Source organism: Periplaneta americana, chromosome 4 (assembly GCF_040183065.1).
Source record: "Periplaneta americana isolate PAMFEO1 chromosome 4, P.americana_PAMFEO1_priV1, whole genome shotgun sequence".
Taxonomy (NCBI): Eukaryota; Metazoa; Arthropoda; class Insecta; order Blattodea; family Blattidae; genus Periplaneta; species Periplaneta americana.
The window spans coordinates 205,217,272-205,237,271 of record NC_091120.1 but is presented as its reverse complement, the minus strand read 5'-3'; the positions used below and the strand labels follow the sequence as shown (position 1 = coordinate 205,237,271).

General features: G+C 34.8%; 1 protein-coding gene across 1 annotated transcript in view; it reads left to right on the top strand.

Annotated features, from left to right (window-relative positions):
• Nucleotides 1-20,000, top strand: part of LOC138698681 (glutamate receptor ionotropic, kainate 1-like) — a 139,253-nt gene that overhangs the window by 2,105 nt on the left and 117,148 nt on the right. The window contains 1 exon segment of the mRNA XM_069824851.1: nucleotides 19,871-19,984. Coding sequence (XP_069680952.1) covers nucleotides 19,871-19,984 — 114 coding nt within the window.

The following is a 20,000-nucleotide window of genomic DNA, read 5'->3' as shown; positions in this document are numbered from 1 at the left end:
TAGTTGGGAGGCCGGAGGGAAAAAGACCTTTGGGGAGGCCGAGACGTAGATGGGAGGATAATATTTTGAGGGAGGTGGGATATGATGATTAGGGAGCGGATTTTTATGTGCTAAAAAATGTAAATATATTTATTTTTATGTGCTAAAAAGTACGAAAATATTTGTTAAAATAAATATATATATATATATATATATATATATATATATATATATATATATTTTAAATAGGCCTATGACAAAAATACCTTACTTAGCTTGGAAAAAAAATGTTACTAGGTACTCACCAACCTAACTTGAGTGCTAGTAGTTGGCCGAGAATTGCAGTGAACAACAAAGGTCATCTCCAAGTTCGCCATCACAAATGAATGCCGATTATCTCTGAACAACGACTTATACTGTGAAAACGATCTTTCCACATCACAGGACGTCAGACGTGCATAGTTAAAGAGAGGAATGTCACAAACACATACACTGTCAATTTCACCTACAGGCACACCCTCCAATACTTGAGCAACTTTACACATTTTTTTATATCCACTGTTTTTTCCCAAACACATTCTGGAATTTGTCCCTTAGTAATTGTGCTTCTGAACCTGGTAGCGAGTCTAGTTTAATTTCCACGGCACGCACCTCCCTGTTTCTGACAACAGGTTTTTGGATGTTTCGAGTTTTTTATGGTGTCACACAAAAAGCTTAGATTTGCTAATAGGAAAGCCAAATCTTTTTTTTAAACAACCATCTGTCAGTATATCTTGAAGGATATCGATTGATGAAGCCCGATAACAGGGAATCACAACAAGACGTATTGCCTTACTTGATAGACATGAGCGAGAGGCGAGAGATTTGTTTAAATTAAATAATGTTCATACCCGAGCTCTTATCTGTTGTGTTTCACAAACAAAGCGTCGAATGAAATCATCTTCAGCAACAATAAACATTCCTAATTATGTGTTGCAAGATCTCTCCTCCTTGTCCATGTTAATTTATTCTCTAATAATAACACTGATATGCTGCCTAGCAGTTCTCAGAACTTGAGGCGATACTATTACGAAAATGGATCACGGATACACCACACAGCGCTTAGAAACACGAAGCAACCAAGAATTCTTAAAAAGATAACGTACTTCTGAGTGATATAATTGATTTAGTTTTAAAATATTTAAAAGTTCTTGTAAAAAATTATTTACGTAAAAAAACTCCAAGATTTATGTGTTTATAATAGATTTCCTGAAAAGATGTATTTACATATTTTTTTTGTGAAAATATGTGTTTTTATGTGAAATAAAATTCGGGTTTTTAACTTGAAAATTAATGTTCGGAATTTTTAACTTCGTTAATTGTGTTTTATCACACGCAAAAATAATATTTAATTACATAGAAATCCTCTCCTTAAGGATGATAGAGACTGGATTAATATTGCACAGGATAGGGACCAATGGCGGGCTTATGTGAGGGCGGCAATGAACCTTAAAAGCCATTTGTAAGTGAGTATGTAAGTAATCTCAGGAAAATAGCTTTCCACTCCTCGCCATGTTTGCTAAAGTCTTCGGAAAATAATTTAATTTCGTATAGGCATTTCTCTTGCAGCCCAGTGGAAATATTCCCTGAAAATCTTCTTTAGATATCTGTAACAGTTTTTTATAACGTGCAACCTAACTTCATGAAACTGACATTATCTAGATAGGCAGTACCTTCTCAACTTGAACAAGCTGCTGTCTTTTATTCGTAACCATAGAGATTCTATAGCCACGCCGTCGTTGTTGTTGAAGTCCTCTCCGCACATTGATCTGTTGCGCCTTCCTACAGCATTTGCACGAACTACGAACACCATCTGTCTGCATTATGTAGCCCAGTGATGTCAAAGCAAGCGCATTTTTCTGACCTTGACGTCGTGCGCGGGCATTAAGCGCTAGGTATGCTAGGAGGAATAAGGAGCCTGTTGGATTAAGAAAACAGTGGTGCACAAACTTCAAACGGAACGTGAAATTTTATGTCGTTATTTTTATATGGCTTCTTTCTGTTTGATATTATCTATATTGTCTGTAAAACAAAAGTGCTAACGCCTATTTCTTAGCATAATATTGCAGTTGTGTTTTAAATGTTAATCTATACTAATAACAAATCTGTAGCCAAATTTTTTCTGGTAATTTTCGATTTTCCAAAAATAATTGGTGTTAACATGTATAATTAACCATCCTAAAACCGAAAATCGCTTTTTTGAAATTTTTGTTTGTATGTCTGTCTGTCTGTCGTCTGGATGTTTGTTACCTTTTCACGCGATAATGGCTGAACCGATTTTGATGAAAATTGGAATATAAATTAAGTTCATTGTAACTTAGATTTTAGGCTATATGGCATTCAAAATATTTTATTTAAAAGGGGGGTTTTAAGGGGGCTTGAATTAAATAAATCGAAATATCTCCCTTATTATTAATTTTCATGAAAAATATTACATAACAAACGTTTCTTTAAAAATAATTTCCGATAAGTTTTATTCTATACAAAATTTTGATAGGACTGATATTTAATGAGATAAATGAGTTTTAAAATTACAATAACAACGCCATCTAAGGCGCTGTACTGAAATAAAAACAAATGACTTCGTCTATAAGGGGCCTTGGACAACAATAATCGAAAGCTATTAAACATAGCCTACAGAGAATGTTTCTGTGTTTGTATGAAGTAATATCGGAAGCTAATTAATTGTTTAATTATTATTTCACCATTGGAAAGTGTAGTTTCTCTAGATGGACATAATTCTACAATGTTATTACAGTAACTTCTGAAACATATAGCAAGTAATATAAAGTATACACATTAAAACTAAATGATATGTCAATCTTCATTAAACTATGGTAGCATGTAATAACAATTAAGAAACATGTGAAAGGAATTGTCATTGCACCAAATGATTGCTCTCTGGACCAAAATAACCGCATTTTAATTATTTAAATATAATTTAAATTAAGTAACATATTAAACGATTTATCCTTCTAACAAACACGAATGTTCCCTGGATCAAACGTCCTATTTTAATTATGTAATTACTTTATATTTATTTCTAACGGGTGCAGCGGAGCGCACGGGTACGGCTAGTAATATAATAAAGAGTAAAGAAGGAATATTCACACAAATTTCATAATAACTACAACTATACTGTACTAAGTGAATTAAACATAACGAAAGTGTTATCCCAAAGAAAGACACTGAATATGACATGATAAGTTGAAATTGATATTGATGGTATCTTTAGCCTTATAAAAGTAATCACAACAATATTATAGTACAAAGCAAAGTTGTCTAGATATATGTTTTAACTGTAACTAATGTTACATAATAAAACTCTTATCGCATTATGCTTTTAGGTGATATTGGTGCGCAACTTCCTGTTGTCAGAATATTAAATTATCTCGAAATCTGCCGAAGCTATTACCAACACATAGGCACATACCTTTTGTTTGTGATGTAACAGTAATTGTTTCGTTAATTCATTTCCTTACAAACATTTTCCATGCGAATATTTTCAAACATTTTAATACACTATCTTCAGTATACACAATAACCAATGCCTCGAACAAGTGCAAAATTTCAATTATCTGGGTTGTGAAATATCTTATCAAAATGAAAAAGATGTGAACAAGAAAATTACCAAATTTACACAAATTCTAGGAATAATAAAGAATACATTAAAAGCTAAATTAGTACAAAAATCTACAAGAATAAATATATAATACACTAGCATTACCCACCCTTCTATACGGAAGCGAGATTTGGACATTAAAGAAAAAAGACATGAACAGAATCAAAGCAACGGAAATGAAATTTTTCAGGAGAACAGCGGGATATACTCTTTTAGACCGAAAAAGTAATGAAGAAATTTTAGAACAATTAGAAGTAGAGTCAGTAGAAGAAAAAATCAGCAGATACAAATTCAATTGGCTAGATCATGTAAGAAGAATGGAAAATTCAAGAATCCCAAAAATTATGATGCAATATAAACCTAGAGGACATCGTCGACCAGGAAGACCTTTAAGAAGACTGCTAGATGGGGCCGAAACAGGTCTACAGAGGCCTAACTCGTGAAGGATGATGATGATGGTGATCTTCAGTAATACGTATTTACGATATATTAAATTTACGAAAACATTGTTTTATTGCCTGTAAGGCTACTAAACAAACATATCTGAAAATTTCACTTTTCTGTTAAAAAGTTGAGAAAATATTCCTTTTGAATAAAAAAAACAAACTTGTGAAAAATTGGCATTAAAATTAAAACTTACATTCTTATAATGCACTTATACTTCTCAGACAAATCTAAAAATTACCATGGATACAGTTTTAATAAGTTCTCTTCCTTTATCTATTGAATCAGTGCTGGCCATCCCTGAATATAGCTCGACCAAGCGGCATATACTATCTCTTTCGTCTGTCTCTTTCCTTTCCGCTGTAAAGCGCTCAGGCTCTCCTGGGCTCTAAAGCGCGCGCTTGCTCCTATGGGCATCAGTTGACATCATTGATGTAGCCTAATATTGTCTTGACGGTGTGATAGAGCTAACATCAAGGTTAACATTATCACGTTCTTCTTCTTCTTCTTCTTCTTCTTCTTCTTCTTCTTCTTCTTCTTCTTCTTCTTCTTCTTCTTATAGCATTGTACTCTTCCAGTAGATATTTGTACATGGCCAGGACATCGTTTCTCATAGCTGTCTATTTTTCATCATTTAAAATAAATCGTATCAACTGATATATGTCTTCCATTCTTAGTTAATCATTTCTTGTAACTCCCGTCAGAGATTTAAAAGAAAATCTCATTTCGTCTTCCTTTAATCTACCCATATTCTCTTCGCCTATCGTCTGAATTTCGTTTGCATTCACAACACAGGGCACTGCCAATTTTTTTATACAATTATGGTTGACGTGGATAACATTACGTCCTGCATAAGTCAGTTTATAATTGATGTAGTGTGTTCGTTTTATTTGGCCTTAAATGATCGGCATGTTTCTACTACGATCATATCTCACCTTCTTTCGAGAAGTTATCATGGCTTAGGTTACATGAGAGGAGAAATCTGCACTCACTTTCTCTCCTATATCGAATTATGCACACTTCATCCCCCTATTATTTATTCGCTCGTTTTCATACTCTCTCTCGCTATCATAATATTAATACTCGATCACAACGCGATAACACGCTAGAAATTCCACTTCACACATCATCTCTGTATTCCTCATCTTTCACTGTTGCTACCTCTCGTCACTGGAACTCTCTGCCGCCTGAAGTCAAGGGCTGCCGAACATTGAAATCTTTCAAATCCAAGTTAGAAAATTATCTTATGACGAGTTGCCAAACTAACTTACTATTATGACAAGTGTTGTATTGCATGTTTCCACGTATTCACATTTTTTTATGTTCTAGTGATATTTAACTTATTTTATATTTTTGTTTTCATATTATCCGATAATGGTATATCTATAATGTGATAAGTTGAGCTATATATAATCATAATTTTCCTTACTATGTGTACCTAAAAATATTGTATATTCATTGTATGCTTTGTACTGCACTATTTTATTACTACTATTAATATTATTATTATTATTATTATTATTATTATTATTATTTTATCATCATCATTATTATTTTTATTATTTATTATTTATTATTATTATTATTATTATTATTATTATATTATTATTATTACTATTACTATTCTTATTTTTTTATCATTATTATTATTATTATTGTTATTATTATTATTATTATCATCAATAATTTTCTTATTTTTTTATACTTTGTATGTCTCATTTATTTTGACCTGCTGTTCACATTTTATTATACTTTTTTCTTTCTTTCTGTATGTTATATATTATGTCTGATTTCTTCTTACTTGTTGTTTACATTTTATTATTATTATCTTATTCAGTTTTGTGTGTAAAATTGTACTGTACTTTGTAAATTTGTAGTGTTTTTGTAACGCAGTTTTACTCCTGGTTGAGTGTTAGAGAAGGCCGTATGGCCTTAACTCTGCCAGGTTAAATAAATCATTATTATTATTATTATTACTATTATTATTATTATTATTATTATTATTATTATTATTACTACTACTATTTTAAAAAAATCGGAGCAATTATCACATTTGATTTTGTACAGGCCTGTTAAGTTGCATTTGTTTGTTTGTTTTTCTCTACTGTTTAAATACTTCTGTTTCGCGTTTCCTAGGTTACATTGTAATTCAAGTTTCTAAATGATGAGGCAATGTTGTTATTGTGATATGTTAGCGTATGAATTGATTTTATTTTGTTTTTATGTCTAAGTTTGTTTGTTTATTATGTTTATGCTTGGATTTACTTACTATCTCTATTATATCGATTATTTCCTGGTTGTATCCATTTTCTTGAGTTAAGTATTTCATAGTATTCAGTTCATTTTCGTAATCCATTTGATCGAATGATAAAACTTTCATCTTATTACATTTTAGCATTTGTGTAGTATTTTCGGGTGCTATTCACAGACATTCCGCTAGCCTGCGCTACGAGCGTGCTAAACTAGCCCCGGCTATCGACTGGTTACTTGTACAGGATTCATATCATATCACATCGCTAACACTGGTTTATGAATACGAAAAACGTTAGTTCGCTGATCTTCCACCGGAAGCCCGCGCTAAGACTGTCTGTCTGTGTTCTGCCCAAGAGCTGGTCTTTCACTGCAAACACAGCATTCTCCAGTCTTTCATATTTTCTGCTTTTCCTCTTTGTAACCCCATATGATCCATATAATATCTTCATGTCGTCTATCATCTGATATCTTCTTCTGCCCCGATCTCTTCTACCGTTCACCATTCCTTCCAGTGCATCCTTCAGTAGGCAATTTCTTTTCAACCAGTGACCCAGCCAATTTATTTTCCTCTTCCTGATCAGTTTATATTCATATTGTAATTTCAATTTTGTAGATGATTGTAAACATTTAGCCCTATTCCTTCGGATGAAATAGATTTTCACTTATTGCATAATAATAATAATAATAATAGTAATAATGATGATAATAATAATAGTAATAATAATAGTAATAATAAATAATAATAATAAAAATAATAGTAACAATAAATAATAATAATAATAATAATAATAATAATAATAATAATAATAATAATAATACAATTATTTTCTTAAATATCCATTCTTCACTTTTTTCTTGCGTTTCCACGTATTCCATGCATATAGAGTGTTAGTTGGGAGGCCGGAGGGAAAAAGACCTTTGGAGAGGCCGAGACGTAGATGGGAAGATAATATTAAAATGGATTTGAGGGAGGTGGGATATGATGATAGAGAGTGGATTAATCTTGCTCAGGATAAGGACCAATGGCGGGCTTATGTGAGGGCGGCAATGAACCTCCGGGTTCCTTAAAAGGCAGCCAGTAAGTAAGTAAGTAAGTAAGTTTCCAAGTATTCCATGCGATTGCCACTACTATCTTTGTCATCTTCAGATGGGTGTTTTAATGCGTTACGGAACAGATGCCTCTACAGAGGTAAACGATCATCCAATCAAAATGTTAAGGCTTATAGATAGGTACGAAGCGGATCATGGTCTTTGTTAGCGTTACTATCTTGGCATTTTGCTCGAAGAGATTTGGGAAACCAAGAAAAATCCACGTAAGGATGGCGGCCTTCGGAAATGAATCCAGAACTTCAAAATGTAACTCGTAAACCTTCTTCGTTATCAATTTTAGCTTCCATATTAATTTCTCTCTGGTGTGACAAAAGCAAAGCTAGGAATTTTTAATAACCGACTTCCTTCATCTGTTTGTAACTAGGTCACGTGTGTCGGAAATGACAGAATCTCACTGCTGATATGAAATAGTGGGAAACAAAACACTGTAAGAGATAATGCATGCCTAGTCGCCATAACTACAGAAATAAACAAATGAAAACAGTCTGGTTTTTGCAAGTTTGCGGTTTTTAAATCAATATTTGATTTAAAGATGTATGATATGAGTGATATCGACAATATAGGAGTTGAACAGCTCCTGAAGTACTGAAGAAAGCCATGAATGTGAATAATAATTACCTAACTCAACAACGGAAAAAGGTTTATGAAAAATTGTATGGGCAATACGTGGACTGCAGACGAACAAAAAATATATTATTACTAGTGGCTTGTGCAGCAAATGCTACAAACTAAGTTCATTATAATTCAAATTAAAATTTTTCAAATTTATTTCCAATGAAGAATACCAGACATTTTGGAAGTCCCTATCCTAAGCAAGATTAATCCACTCTCTACCATTATATCCCACCTTTCTCAAATCGATTTTAATATTATCCTCTCATCTACGTCTGCCTCCCTCAAGGTCTTTTCCCTTCAGGTCTTTCAATTAACACTCTATACCATTTATAGATTGACCCATACGTGCTACATGCCCTGCCCATCTCAAATGTCTGGTTTTAATGTTCCTAATTATGTTAGGTGAAGAATACAATGCGTGCAGTTCTGCGTTGTGTAACTTTCTCCATTCTCCTATGACTTCATCCCTCTTAGCCCCAAATATTTTCCTAAGCATCTTATTTTCGAACACCCTTAATCTCTGTTCCCATCTCAAAATGAAAATCCAAGTTTCACAACCATAAAGAACAACCGGTAATATAACTGCTTTATAAATTCTAACTTTCAGATTTTTCGACAGCAGACTGGATGATAAAAGCTTCTCAACCGAATAATAACAGGCATTTCTCATATTTATTCTGTGTTTAATTTCCTCCCGAGTGTCATTTATATTTGTTACTGTTGCTCCCAGGTATTTGAACTTCTCCACCTCTTCAAAAGATAAATTTCCAATTTTTATATTTCCATTTCGTACTATATTCTCATCACGAGACAAAATCATATACTTTGTCTTTTCGGGATTTACTTTCAAACCTATCTCTGTACTTGCTTCAAGTAAAATTCCCGTGTAACATTATGACACTAAAGTCTACACCGAACACCAAAATCGAATTGGTTATCGCAATATAGAAAATTGTATGCCCTGTTAAAATGTAAATCAAAGAGATATAGAGGGAAGAAATCCAAAACATTTTCTAAATAAATTAATATGTATCCGAATGAATATCTGAATCGAAATTAATTTCATTTAGATACAGATAACACTAAGTAAATAAGTAAATTTGAGTATGGGAGTAGAAAAAGAAAAAAATGAAGCAGCTAATATTATGTTTACAGCTCTGCTAAGCACATCATTATGAAACAGGCTGTAGTTCGCCTGTCTACGGACGCAGTCAGGCCAGATAGCGATGTGTTCTGTGATCAGCTGATCGTCCGCTGCATGTCTGCAGATCGCGAAAATTTCAAACTCGTGCGGTTAGCTGCGTGGAAGCTGGACTGATTGCTTTTAATAACAGCCACACGGTTCGACTATGAAATTTTCCTTCAAATAAAACTGATTCCAATGCATTTCAATGCTCTGATTTCATATATTATATCCGTTTTGCGATATCACCTACATTTTCTTAGGAACACGCACATTCTAAATAGAAAGTACTTACTCTCAAAGCAATCAGTCAGACGAACCCAAACGATAGAACCCTTTTGTTGATCCCGAGGGATTATGGGAACTTCCACGTTACTGTGCAGGAGTAAACCGTAACTTTCACTTACAGCAGTGATGTCAAAGCAAGCGCATTTTTCTGACCTTGACGTCGTGCGCGGGCAGAAGCGCTAAGTATGGAAAGAGGAAGGGTTGTGTATATGACTAAGCAGCCTGTTGGATTAAGAAAACAGTGGTGCACAAACTTCAAACGGAACGTGAAATTTTATGTCGTTATTTTTATATGGCTTCTTTCTGTTTGATATTATCTATATTGTCTGTAAAACAAAAGTACTAACACTGATTTCTTAATATTGCACTTGTGTTTTAAATCTTAATAACATAATAGAGAGTTAAGAAGGAATATTCACATACTAAATGGATGAAATACATCAATCATGAGGAAAGTGATATCCCCCCCAAAAAAAGAGATTGAGTATAACATGATAAGTTGGAATTTGTATTGATGGTATCTTTAGCCTTATAAAAGTAATCAATAAACTAATCAAAACAATATTACAGTACAAAGCAAAGTTACCTACAGTAGGTACTGTATCTGTTTTAAGTGTAACTAATATTACATAACAAAACTCATCGCATTATGCTTTTAAGGTGATATTTGTAAGCAACTTCCTATCATCAGAATATCAAATTATTTTCTCGAAATCTGCTGAAGCTATAGAGCTGACATTTTTACAACACATGGGCACGTATCTTTTGCTTATGATGTAACAGTAGTTGCTTTGTTAATTCATTTTCTTACAAACAATTTGCATGCGAATATTTTCAAAATTTTCAATACACTAACTTCAGTAATACGAAAGCATTCTGTAAGGCTACTAAATAAATATGCCTATACCTGAAAATTTCACTTTTCTATATGAAAAGTTGAGAAAATATTTCATTTGAATAAAAAAATCAAACTTGTGAAACATGAGCATTAAAATTAAAACTTACATTCTTATAATGCACTTATACTTCTCAGGCAAATCTAAAAATTACCATGGATACAGTTTTAATAAGTTCTCTTCCCTTTATCCATTGAATCAGTGCTGGCCATCCCTGAATATAGCTCGACCAAGCGGCATATACCACCTCTTTCGTCTGTCTCTTTCCTTTCCGCTGTAAAGCGCTCAGGCTCTCCTGGGCTCTAAAGCGCGCGCTTGCTCCTGTGAGCATCAATTGACATGCCTGACTTACAGTATATAAGTTATCAGTATGTGCAAGATTGAAAAACCTCATGTATAATACATAGGGTCAGGGGCGTACGCAAGGAGGGGTTACCGGTTTAAACCCCGCCTCTTGAACTTTAATAAAAATAATACATATTTAGATTAGAGTATTTTTATATCCGTAATAATTTTCTTTTCTCTAATTTTTTAATGTCAGAGTAACAAACCCTACATCGACATAAGGCGTAATCTTTCTACCCCTCTTTCAATACAATCCCTGTGCTTGATGTTGAATTATAACAACGCTATATTTATTATACACAGAGACCTACCGCCTAGTACCAACCTTGTAATAAAATGAAGCCGACATAATTTATTATTGAATTTAAGTTGTGACATATATTGAAAAGTTGTTTTGACAGTTCTGTAGTGCAGAGGTTAAATATTGTGCATTGTAGATTTTAAACTCATTTTAAGAGCGGTAGTTCTGATAGTAATGTTAAATGTTCGTTTAACGTTTCAATAGTTCATATTTTTAATAATAATAATAATAATAATAATAATAATAATAATAATAATAATAATAATAATAATAATAATAATAATAATAAGAGCAAAATGTACATGTGTTTAGATACATATAATTCTAAGACTTAAAGAATTGCAATTTAGTATTAAATTAAATAATTTGTACCAAAGGAATGGGTAACATACTTAGACCTACTTACAAATGGCTTTTAAGGAACCTGGAGGTTCATTGCCGCCCTCACATAAGCCCGCCATTGGTCCCTATCCCGAGCAAGATTAATCCAGTCTCTATCATCATATCCCACCTCCCTCAAATCCATTTTAATATTATCCTCCCATCTCCGTCTCGGCCTCCCCAGAGGTCTTTTTCCTCTGGTCTCCCAACTAACACTCTATATGCATTTCTGGATTTGCCCATACGTGCTACATGACCTGCCCATCTCTTGCTGTGGTCGTGCCAGAGAATCAGTCCCGTTCCGAGGGTTATTTTGGGGTTTCGTAACAAGCTGTTTTCTACGGTGATGGGTTGTTAGCCCTTCGCCCAACCCCCAAGCTGTAGGACCACCCGTTATCGACTGTCGGAAAAGTGATATATATATATATATATATATATATATATATATATTAAAAATAAAAATCATATTCTACGAAAGGAATATTTGAAGATAAATCATAATCTAGAGACGAAAAGCAGTTTTTTGACAATCGACTTTTGAAGTAGTCAATGTCTGTAGCCTAAATTAAAATACGCTGTTTTTACTATCTACACGATCATAAAGAATGTAAGCTTACATTGACCAAACATATTATACTGTATACACTATTTACAAAATAAGTAGGCTAGCCCACAGTATTATGAAATAAAATACCTTGCATTACAATACACAAGACTGTACATAATAGTGTAAGTAGTGTTTGATCAATGTAGGCCTACATTCTTTATCATGATGTGAATAGTAAAAATATCGTATTCTAGTGTACAGAGTGCAAATAATTTAGTAGGTTATTTTACGTCGCTGTATCAACATTTTAGATTATTTAGCGTCTGAATGAGATGAAGGTGATAATGCCGGTGAAATGAGTCCGGGGTCCAGCACCGAAACTTACCTAGCATTTGCTCGTATTGGGTTGAGGGAAAACCCCGGAAAAAACCTCAACCAGATAACTTGCCCCAACCGGGATTCGAACCCGGGCCACCCGGTTTCGCGGCCAGACGCGCTGACCGTTACTCCACAGGTGTGGACTTCTAGTGTACAGAGTGCAAATAATTTAGTAGGTTATTTTACGACGCTGTATCAACATTTTAGATTATTTAGCGTCTGAATGAGATGAATGTGATAATGCCGGTGAAATGAGTCCGGGGTCCAGCACCGAAAGTTACCCAGCATTTGCTCACATTGGGTTGAGGGAAAACCCCGGAAAAAACCTCAACCAGGTAAAGGCTGGTTCACAATAAACCGGAAACGGAAACGACAACGATAACGCGAACTGAAATATTGTAAAAATAAATGTATTTAAATGTGGGCATTCACAATTAACTATTATGAATGCTCACATTTAAATACATTTATTTTAACATTATTTCCGTTCTCGTTATCGTTGTCGTTTCCGTTCCCGGTTTATTGTGAACCAGTCTTAACTTGCCCCAACCGGGAATCGAACCCGGGCCACCTGGTTTCGCTGCCATACGCGCTAGCCGTTACTCCACCAAGTGTGGACGCAAATAATTTAAATTGTAAATATTAATGTAATTACTATTAAAACAGTACATGTTTTGTTCTGCCCAACTTGACCAAATAGGAGTCGCGTGAGCTGCCATTCAAGTATTTTACTTGCATATGCATGCGCGTAGTTCAATCAAAAACTTCAGCAATATTTAACCTTGCAGTGTCGTGGGACATATGGGAAATGCGTGTTATTATTCGGTTGAGAAGCTTTTATCATCCAGTCTGTTGTCAAAAAATCTGAAAGTTAGAATTTATAAAACAGTTATATTACCGGTTGTTCTGTATGGTTGTGAAACTTGGACTCTCACTTTGAGAGAGGAACATAGGTTAAGGGTGTTTGAGAATAAGGTGCTTAGGAAAATATTTGGGGCTAAGAGGGATGAAGTTACAGGAGAATGGAGAAAGTTACACAACACAGAACTGCACGCATTGTATTCTTCACCTGACATAATTAGGAACATTAAATCCAGACGTTTGAGATGGGCAGGGCATGTAGCACGTATGGGTGAATCCAGAAATGCATATAGTTGGGAGACCGGAGGGAAAAAGACCTTTAGGGAGGCCGAGACGTATATGGGAGGATAATATTAAAATGGATTTGAGGGAGGTGGGATATGATGATAGAGACTGGATTAATCTTGCACAGGATAGGAACCGATGGCGGGCTTATGTGAGGGCGGCAATGAACCTCCGGGTTCCTTAAAAGCCATTTGTAAGTAAGTAGGTAAGTAAGTGTCGTAGGACGAAAAACGGTCCCTAGTTATTACAATGTTTCACCCTTTCGGTTGCATCTACAGCTGTTGCGCTATATTGTTATTCAGGACATCGCTATCTACACGGACATTGATTGCAGTTTACATTGTTTTCCAGTCATGCGCTCTAAGCACGTGATTTTCGCATATACGAACAGCAATAAAATTGTCAATACCTTAACAAGGCGCCCTTTTATTCGTCCTAATACATTTTGTTCTCTTTAAAAATTTCACCTCGTTTAAGTCCTTCTACATGTATCATTCACGGCTCACTTACCTCACACAGCCAGACGTCTCCACGCACCATTAAAATGCGTGTTTTCATTGTTGTGTACGTTTTCCATATGGCCAATGCAATGCAACACGGTACGGGGATTGATTACCATGGAAACGCGAGACGAAGAGCCGACGAGGGTTGGAGTGACAGCCAACGACTGATGGAGCTCGGTAGGGGGATGACGAGGGCGGGATCGTGTTTGTAGCTGACCTTGATATGTCAAGCAATTCGGATTCATGCCTGCTCCAGTTTACCTCTACATCCACAAGTTCCTCTTAGCCTCGTTTTGCTGGTAGTCGGTCTGTGCATTCCGTTAATGCTTGGTTTTGTTTTCAACTGTCCTGAGGTATTGTCCCGCAGTGTTTTCTCCTGTATGCGGCCTCTTCTGGTTAATTTCCATAGGAGGGTGAGGCCATCACATGCTATCTCTCCAGTCCAGACTCTGACATGTCGATAAATTGCAGATATATTTTGCCTGTAGCCTTCTAGTTCTTTAAAGTGCCATAAATCTAAGACACGGGACTCACAACTTACGGATTTTTTTCGTCCCTGAAAAATTTATCACTTTGTGCGTGACTTGAACCAGCGAACCTTCGATCTAAGAGCTAATATCCTAACCGCTGGACGTTTATTTATTTATTTTGCTAATAATTGGAAGTAAATCCCGAAAAGACAAAGTATATGATTATGTCTCGTGACCAGAATATTGTACGAAATGGAAATATAAAAATTGGACATTTATCCTTCCAAGAGGTGGAAAAATTCAAATATCTTGGAGCAACAGTAACAAATATAAATGACACTCGGGAGGAAATTAAACACAGAATAAATATGGGAAATGCCTGTTATTATTCGGTTGAGAAGCTCTTATCATCCAGTCTGCTGTCCAAAAATCTGAAAGTTAGAATTTATAAAACAGTTATATTACCGGTTCTTCTGTATGACTGTGAAACTTGGACTCTCACTCTGACAGAGGAACATAGGCTAAGGGTGTTTGAGAATAAGGTGCTTAGGAAAATATTTGGGGCTAAGAGGGATGAAGTTACAGGAGAATGGAGAAAGTTACACAACACAGAACTGCACGCATTGTATTCTTCACCTGACATAATTAGGAACATTAAATCCAGACGTTTGAGATGGGCAGGGCATGTAGCACGTATGGGCGAATCCAGAAATGCATATAGAGTGTTACTTGGGAGACCGGAGGGAAAAAAACCTTTAGGGAGGCCGAGACGTAGATGGGAGGATAATATTAAAATGGATTTGAGGGAGGTGGGGTATGATGATGGAGACTGGATTAATCTTGCACAGGATAGGGACCGCTGGCGGGCTTATGTGAGGGCGGCAATGAACCTTCGGTTTCTTAAAAGCCATTTGTAAGTAAGCAATAATTGTAACACAAAGTATAATATATACAGAAAAACTTTAGCTTGCTCCTGAAAGAGTATAACTCGTGCTCAGGGGCGGATTTCTGAATTGAAATTCAGAAGTATAATACAATATTTGTCTTATGTCTACTACGCAATAAGAATATATAAACTGAAATTTACAATTTTTCAATTTTTATAAAATCCATACATAACTTTTTAAATTTAATACTAGAACTATTCGAATTGACAAGAATTTGAACTATTTATTCCTGTATCGAGGGAAATTTCGTATTTACTGTACGTTAGATTGAACATATCACTAATTTGAATTGTGTATAATAATAATAATAATAATAATAATAATAATAATAATAATAATAATAATAAATTATTATTATTATTATTATTATTATTATTATTATTATTATTATTATTATTATTATTATTATTATTATTATGAAAACATGTATGCAACAGCTATAGGTAAATATTTTTGTGCGAGATCGTGGGTATTTGCTTGTTTTCCGCACGGAACCAATATGCGGTAAGTGTGAAATACCACATTCAGTATTCCCAACGTAACACACATAACAATTTCCCTCTTCTTACCGCTTAAGCGCGACATTCATTTTACTGCTTTAGGCTTTTAACATATTATTTTTAGAGACGTTTAACATAGTAATAATTATAAATTGGAAACTTACCACTGCAATTTCACCTAAATTTCAATGTTAATTATTGTTTTTAAATATTTGCAAAAATTAAGTAAAGTCTACTACTCCACTAAAGTTACTGCATTCCTGATAGAAGTAACATTAAGGAAGCCGTGAAAAAATCAACAAGATTCCACATGCCGATGTTATTACTAAAATATGTTATATAAATAATATTGTTAAAATATTAAAATTAAAAATAAATCATTACATAACCTTATCGTTTGTTTTAAGTTCGCATTTATAGACTGGGGGAAAAAAAAGACAGACGTATATGACGGCCTGCTGGAATACAGTAAACACAGAAAACATTTTATAGCAACAATGTTGAAGAAAGATATTTTGGTGTTCCGAAGTTGCCGTCATTAAACAGAAACCAAGATGGAGATTTCATTGCAACTAATTAGAAATTCGTCTTTCAGGTATGTAATAAACGATCTTCGCACAAAATAATGTACGATACACGAGCGGTATATTTGTTTTCATGTTCTCGGAAATTAAAAAAGCTCAACTACGTTTCGCTTTTTCAATCTTTTCCTCGACCATGAAAACGTCAACATACCGCTCTTGTAACGCATATTACTATAAAGACATGCAATGAAAATGCAACAGAATTCCATTACGGACAGCGCAGTTACCATTTTACTACCATGGATACTAGAAATGCCACGTGCGGCTCGCGACAGAAACAATTTGGCTGCGAGATGATAACTGTGCATGCGCGGATTTGGTTAATAAAAACCTAAACTAACCAAACTTAACTTTCGTATATGCAAGATGTGTAAAAGGAGGACGAAGGCAACTTCTTGATTTGATCTGGAATGTATACGCGAAAATAAATCCAGGTAAGCATCACTCTGGCACTGCATGAGAGGACAGCTAATGCGGCACAACCGAACTGTTCCTGTCGCGAGCCTCTCCTGAAATTGTGGGGTTCAATCTATGGCATACGCCGCATCTACAATTCCGAAGGTTATGAAGACAGTAACAAAAAATAGTAAAAAAAAAGAACAACGTTACGAATTTTCAAACAGTAATAACTGAGAAAATAGGCTATTGTTTGCAATTACAACTAATCAAAACGATAAAATGACGCGGGCGGGATCGCATTTGCAGCTGACCTTGATACGCCAAGGATTCGGGTTCGTGCCTGCTCCAGTTTTACCTCTACATCCGCAAGTTCCTCTCAGTCCCTTAAGAATCTCTAATATTTACGTATATGTTCAAGTTTAACTTTTAAACCATTTTACTGTACAATTGAAACTGCATTTGAATAATCCTAAACTCTGATGAAAACAATTTCTCGAATACACAGGATTATAAAAATGGTGGTATACAGACTAAAGTTACAAGGAAGGGATGCTTGTACGGATTTTAATTAGCAGCTGTTATATCATCTTCTTTTGTTTGAAAATAAACAATGGTTACATAATCACACGCTATGAATAAAACTTTCTGGAGTTTGTTTTCTTTTTTCTTTCACAAATTTTAGCTTCTCCATTTCTTACAGAAGCGAAATGTTTGAATTCAGTAGCTACATTAAAACGCTAGAGAGAGTTCGGGGGAAGCTCCGCCATTTTATTAACATAACTGCAATGTCCGCAAATGAAGACAAATAGAAAGAAGTTCAACTACAGATTCTGAAAGTGAAACATTTCGCTTTTTACACTACTAAGATTTATTTCAAATCATCCGTCCTCAAGTGAGGTTGACCACTGGGATCTGGAATTAACAAACATAAAAGATAAAGGGAAATGAAACGAGCAAAATAATTATTCGATTTGTACTCTAAAACAAAAACTTACGTGTTAACATATAGATGATAGTGTAGAATTTGAAGAGAGGCCTTCAGAATTTCTGTTACAATCTTCTGAACCTCATAAAAATGAATTTGAAATGGACCTATTAAGAACCAGTGGCGTATACTGGTTAAAGGGTTTGGGCTACCGCTGACCCTATTATTACACAAAATATATCTAACAATTACTTTAATTTTAATTACTATGGTAAAACTAATAATACAAAATTATTACATTATGTTATATTATAAACTTTTTCTTTTGTAATTTCCTTGGGCTACCGCCGGTAGCCCCGGTACCCCGCAAAATACGCCCCTGTTAAGAACATTAAAAGTTTTCTATAGATTTACATAATTTAGCCACACAAATTGTCACATTTGACATTTTAACTTCGTATCAAAGTCCGTATTCAAAAGTGAATTTAAATCGCTCTTATGCTGTATTTTGCTTGTTTTGTAAGTCTTCCATCGCTGTTCCATGCAATAGAAGGGTTGACAACATATAATAACAATAATAATAACAAAAATAATATAACAATAATGATAATAATATTTTTTTGATTGAGCATAGTTCGTTTTATTAGAATAATTATTTTTCGGTACTTGATATACTTGACGTGCCAAGAATTCAAAGACTGAAGGACAAATTCAAAAGAAGAAAAATACAAACATAGCAATATTGTTTTTCTTGTTCACGAAATCATTCCAACATTAAGATTTTAACTTAATAAAACACTTATAAAGTATTCATTTGTATGTTGATACAGTTGACAATATGAATGAAACATGATTTCATATACTTTTTCTCAATTAATGTGTGTACATATCCACTTTTCGTAGAAAAATTTTATATTTCAAATGTTTTTCTTTTTTTTCCCCAAGAAACGATATAAAAGATAACAGTGAAACTTTTATCAAAGTTGGTAGATACTGTATATGAGATGTCAAATTATTATATTATATGAGAAACGTTTGGAAGTAAATCCCGAAAAGACAAAGTATATGATTATGTCTCGTGACGAGAATATTGTACGAAATGGAAATATAAAAATTGGAAATTTATCTTTTAAAGAGGTGGAGAAGTTCAAATATCTTGGAGCAACAGTAACAAAAATAAATGATACTCGGGAGGAAATTAAACACAGAATAAATATGGGAAATGCCTGTTATTATTCGGTTGAGAAGCTTTTATCATCCAGTCTGCTGTCAAAAAATCTGAAAGTTAGAATTTATAAAACAGTTATATTACCGGTTGTTCTTTATGGTTATGAAACTTGTACTCTCACTTTGAGAAAAGAACAGAGATTAAGGGTGTTTGAGAATAAGGTGCTTAGGAAAATATTTGGGGCTAAGAGGGATGAAGTTACAGGAGAATGGAGAAAGTTACACAACACAGAACTACACGCATTGTATTCTTCACCTGACATAATTAGGAACATTAAATCCAGACGTTTGAGATGGGCAGGACATGTAGCACGTATGGACGAATCCAGAAATGCATATAGAGTGTTAGTTGGGAGGCCGGAGGAAAAAAGACCTTTAGGGAGGCCGAGACGTAGATGGGAAGATAATATTAAAATGGATTTGAGGGTGGTGGGATATGATGATAGAGACTGGATTAATCTTGCTCAGGATAGGGACCAATGGCGGGCTTATGTGAGGGCGGCAATGAACCTCCGGGTTCCTTAAAAGCCAGTAAGTAAGTAAGTATGTAAGTAAGTATATGAGAAACGTGATAGTTTTCTGAAAAATTAATATTTTGGACTTGTCCCGTTTTTGCTATCAACCCTTGAATTCCTCTGCAGACAGCTCTCCTCAAAGTATTAAACCTGCAGCCGCCCAACAATCCTGCCTGGAGCTGGGTTATTATTTATGTGCCGCAATCTACGACACGGCACCTCCCATATCTCTCCGTGCTTCGTGACCGGCTAACTGCGGCTTTGCTGTTGCAGATGTGGACCCCCGGCCTCGGCCCCCTGCAGTGATCATGTCCAGCCACGCGCTGCTCGTGGCCGTGCTCTGCTGCGGCAACATGGCCGCCGGCCTGCCCGACGTCATCAGGATCGGTAAGACAGCTCCCTG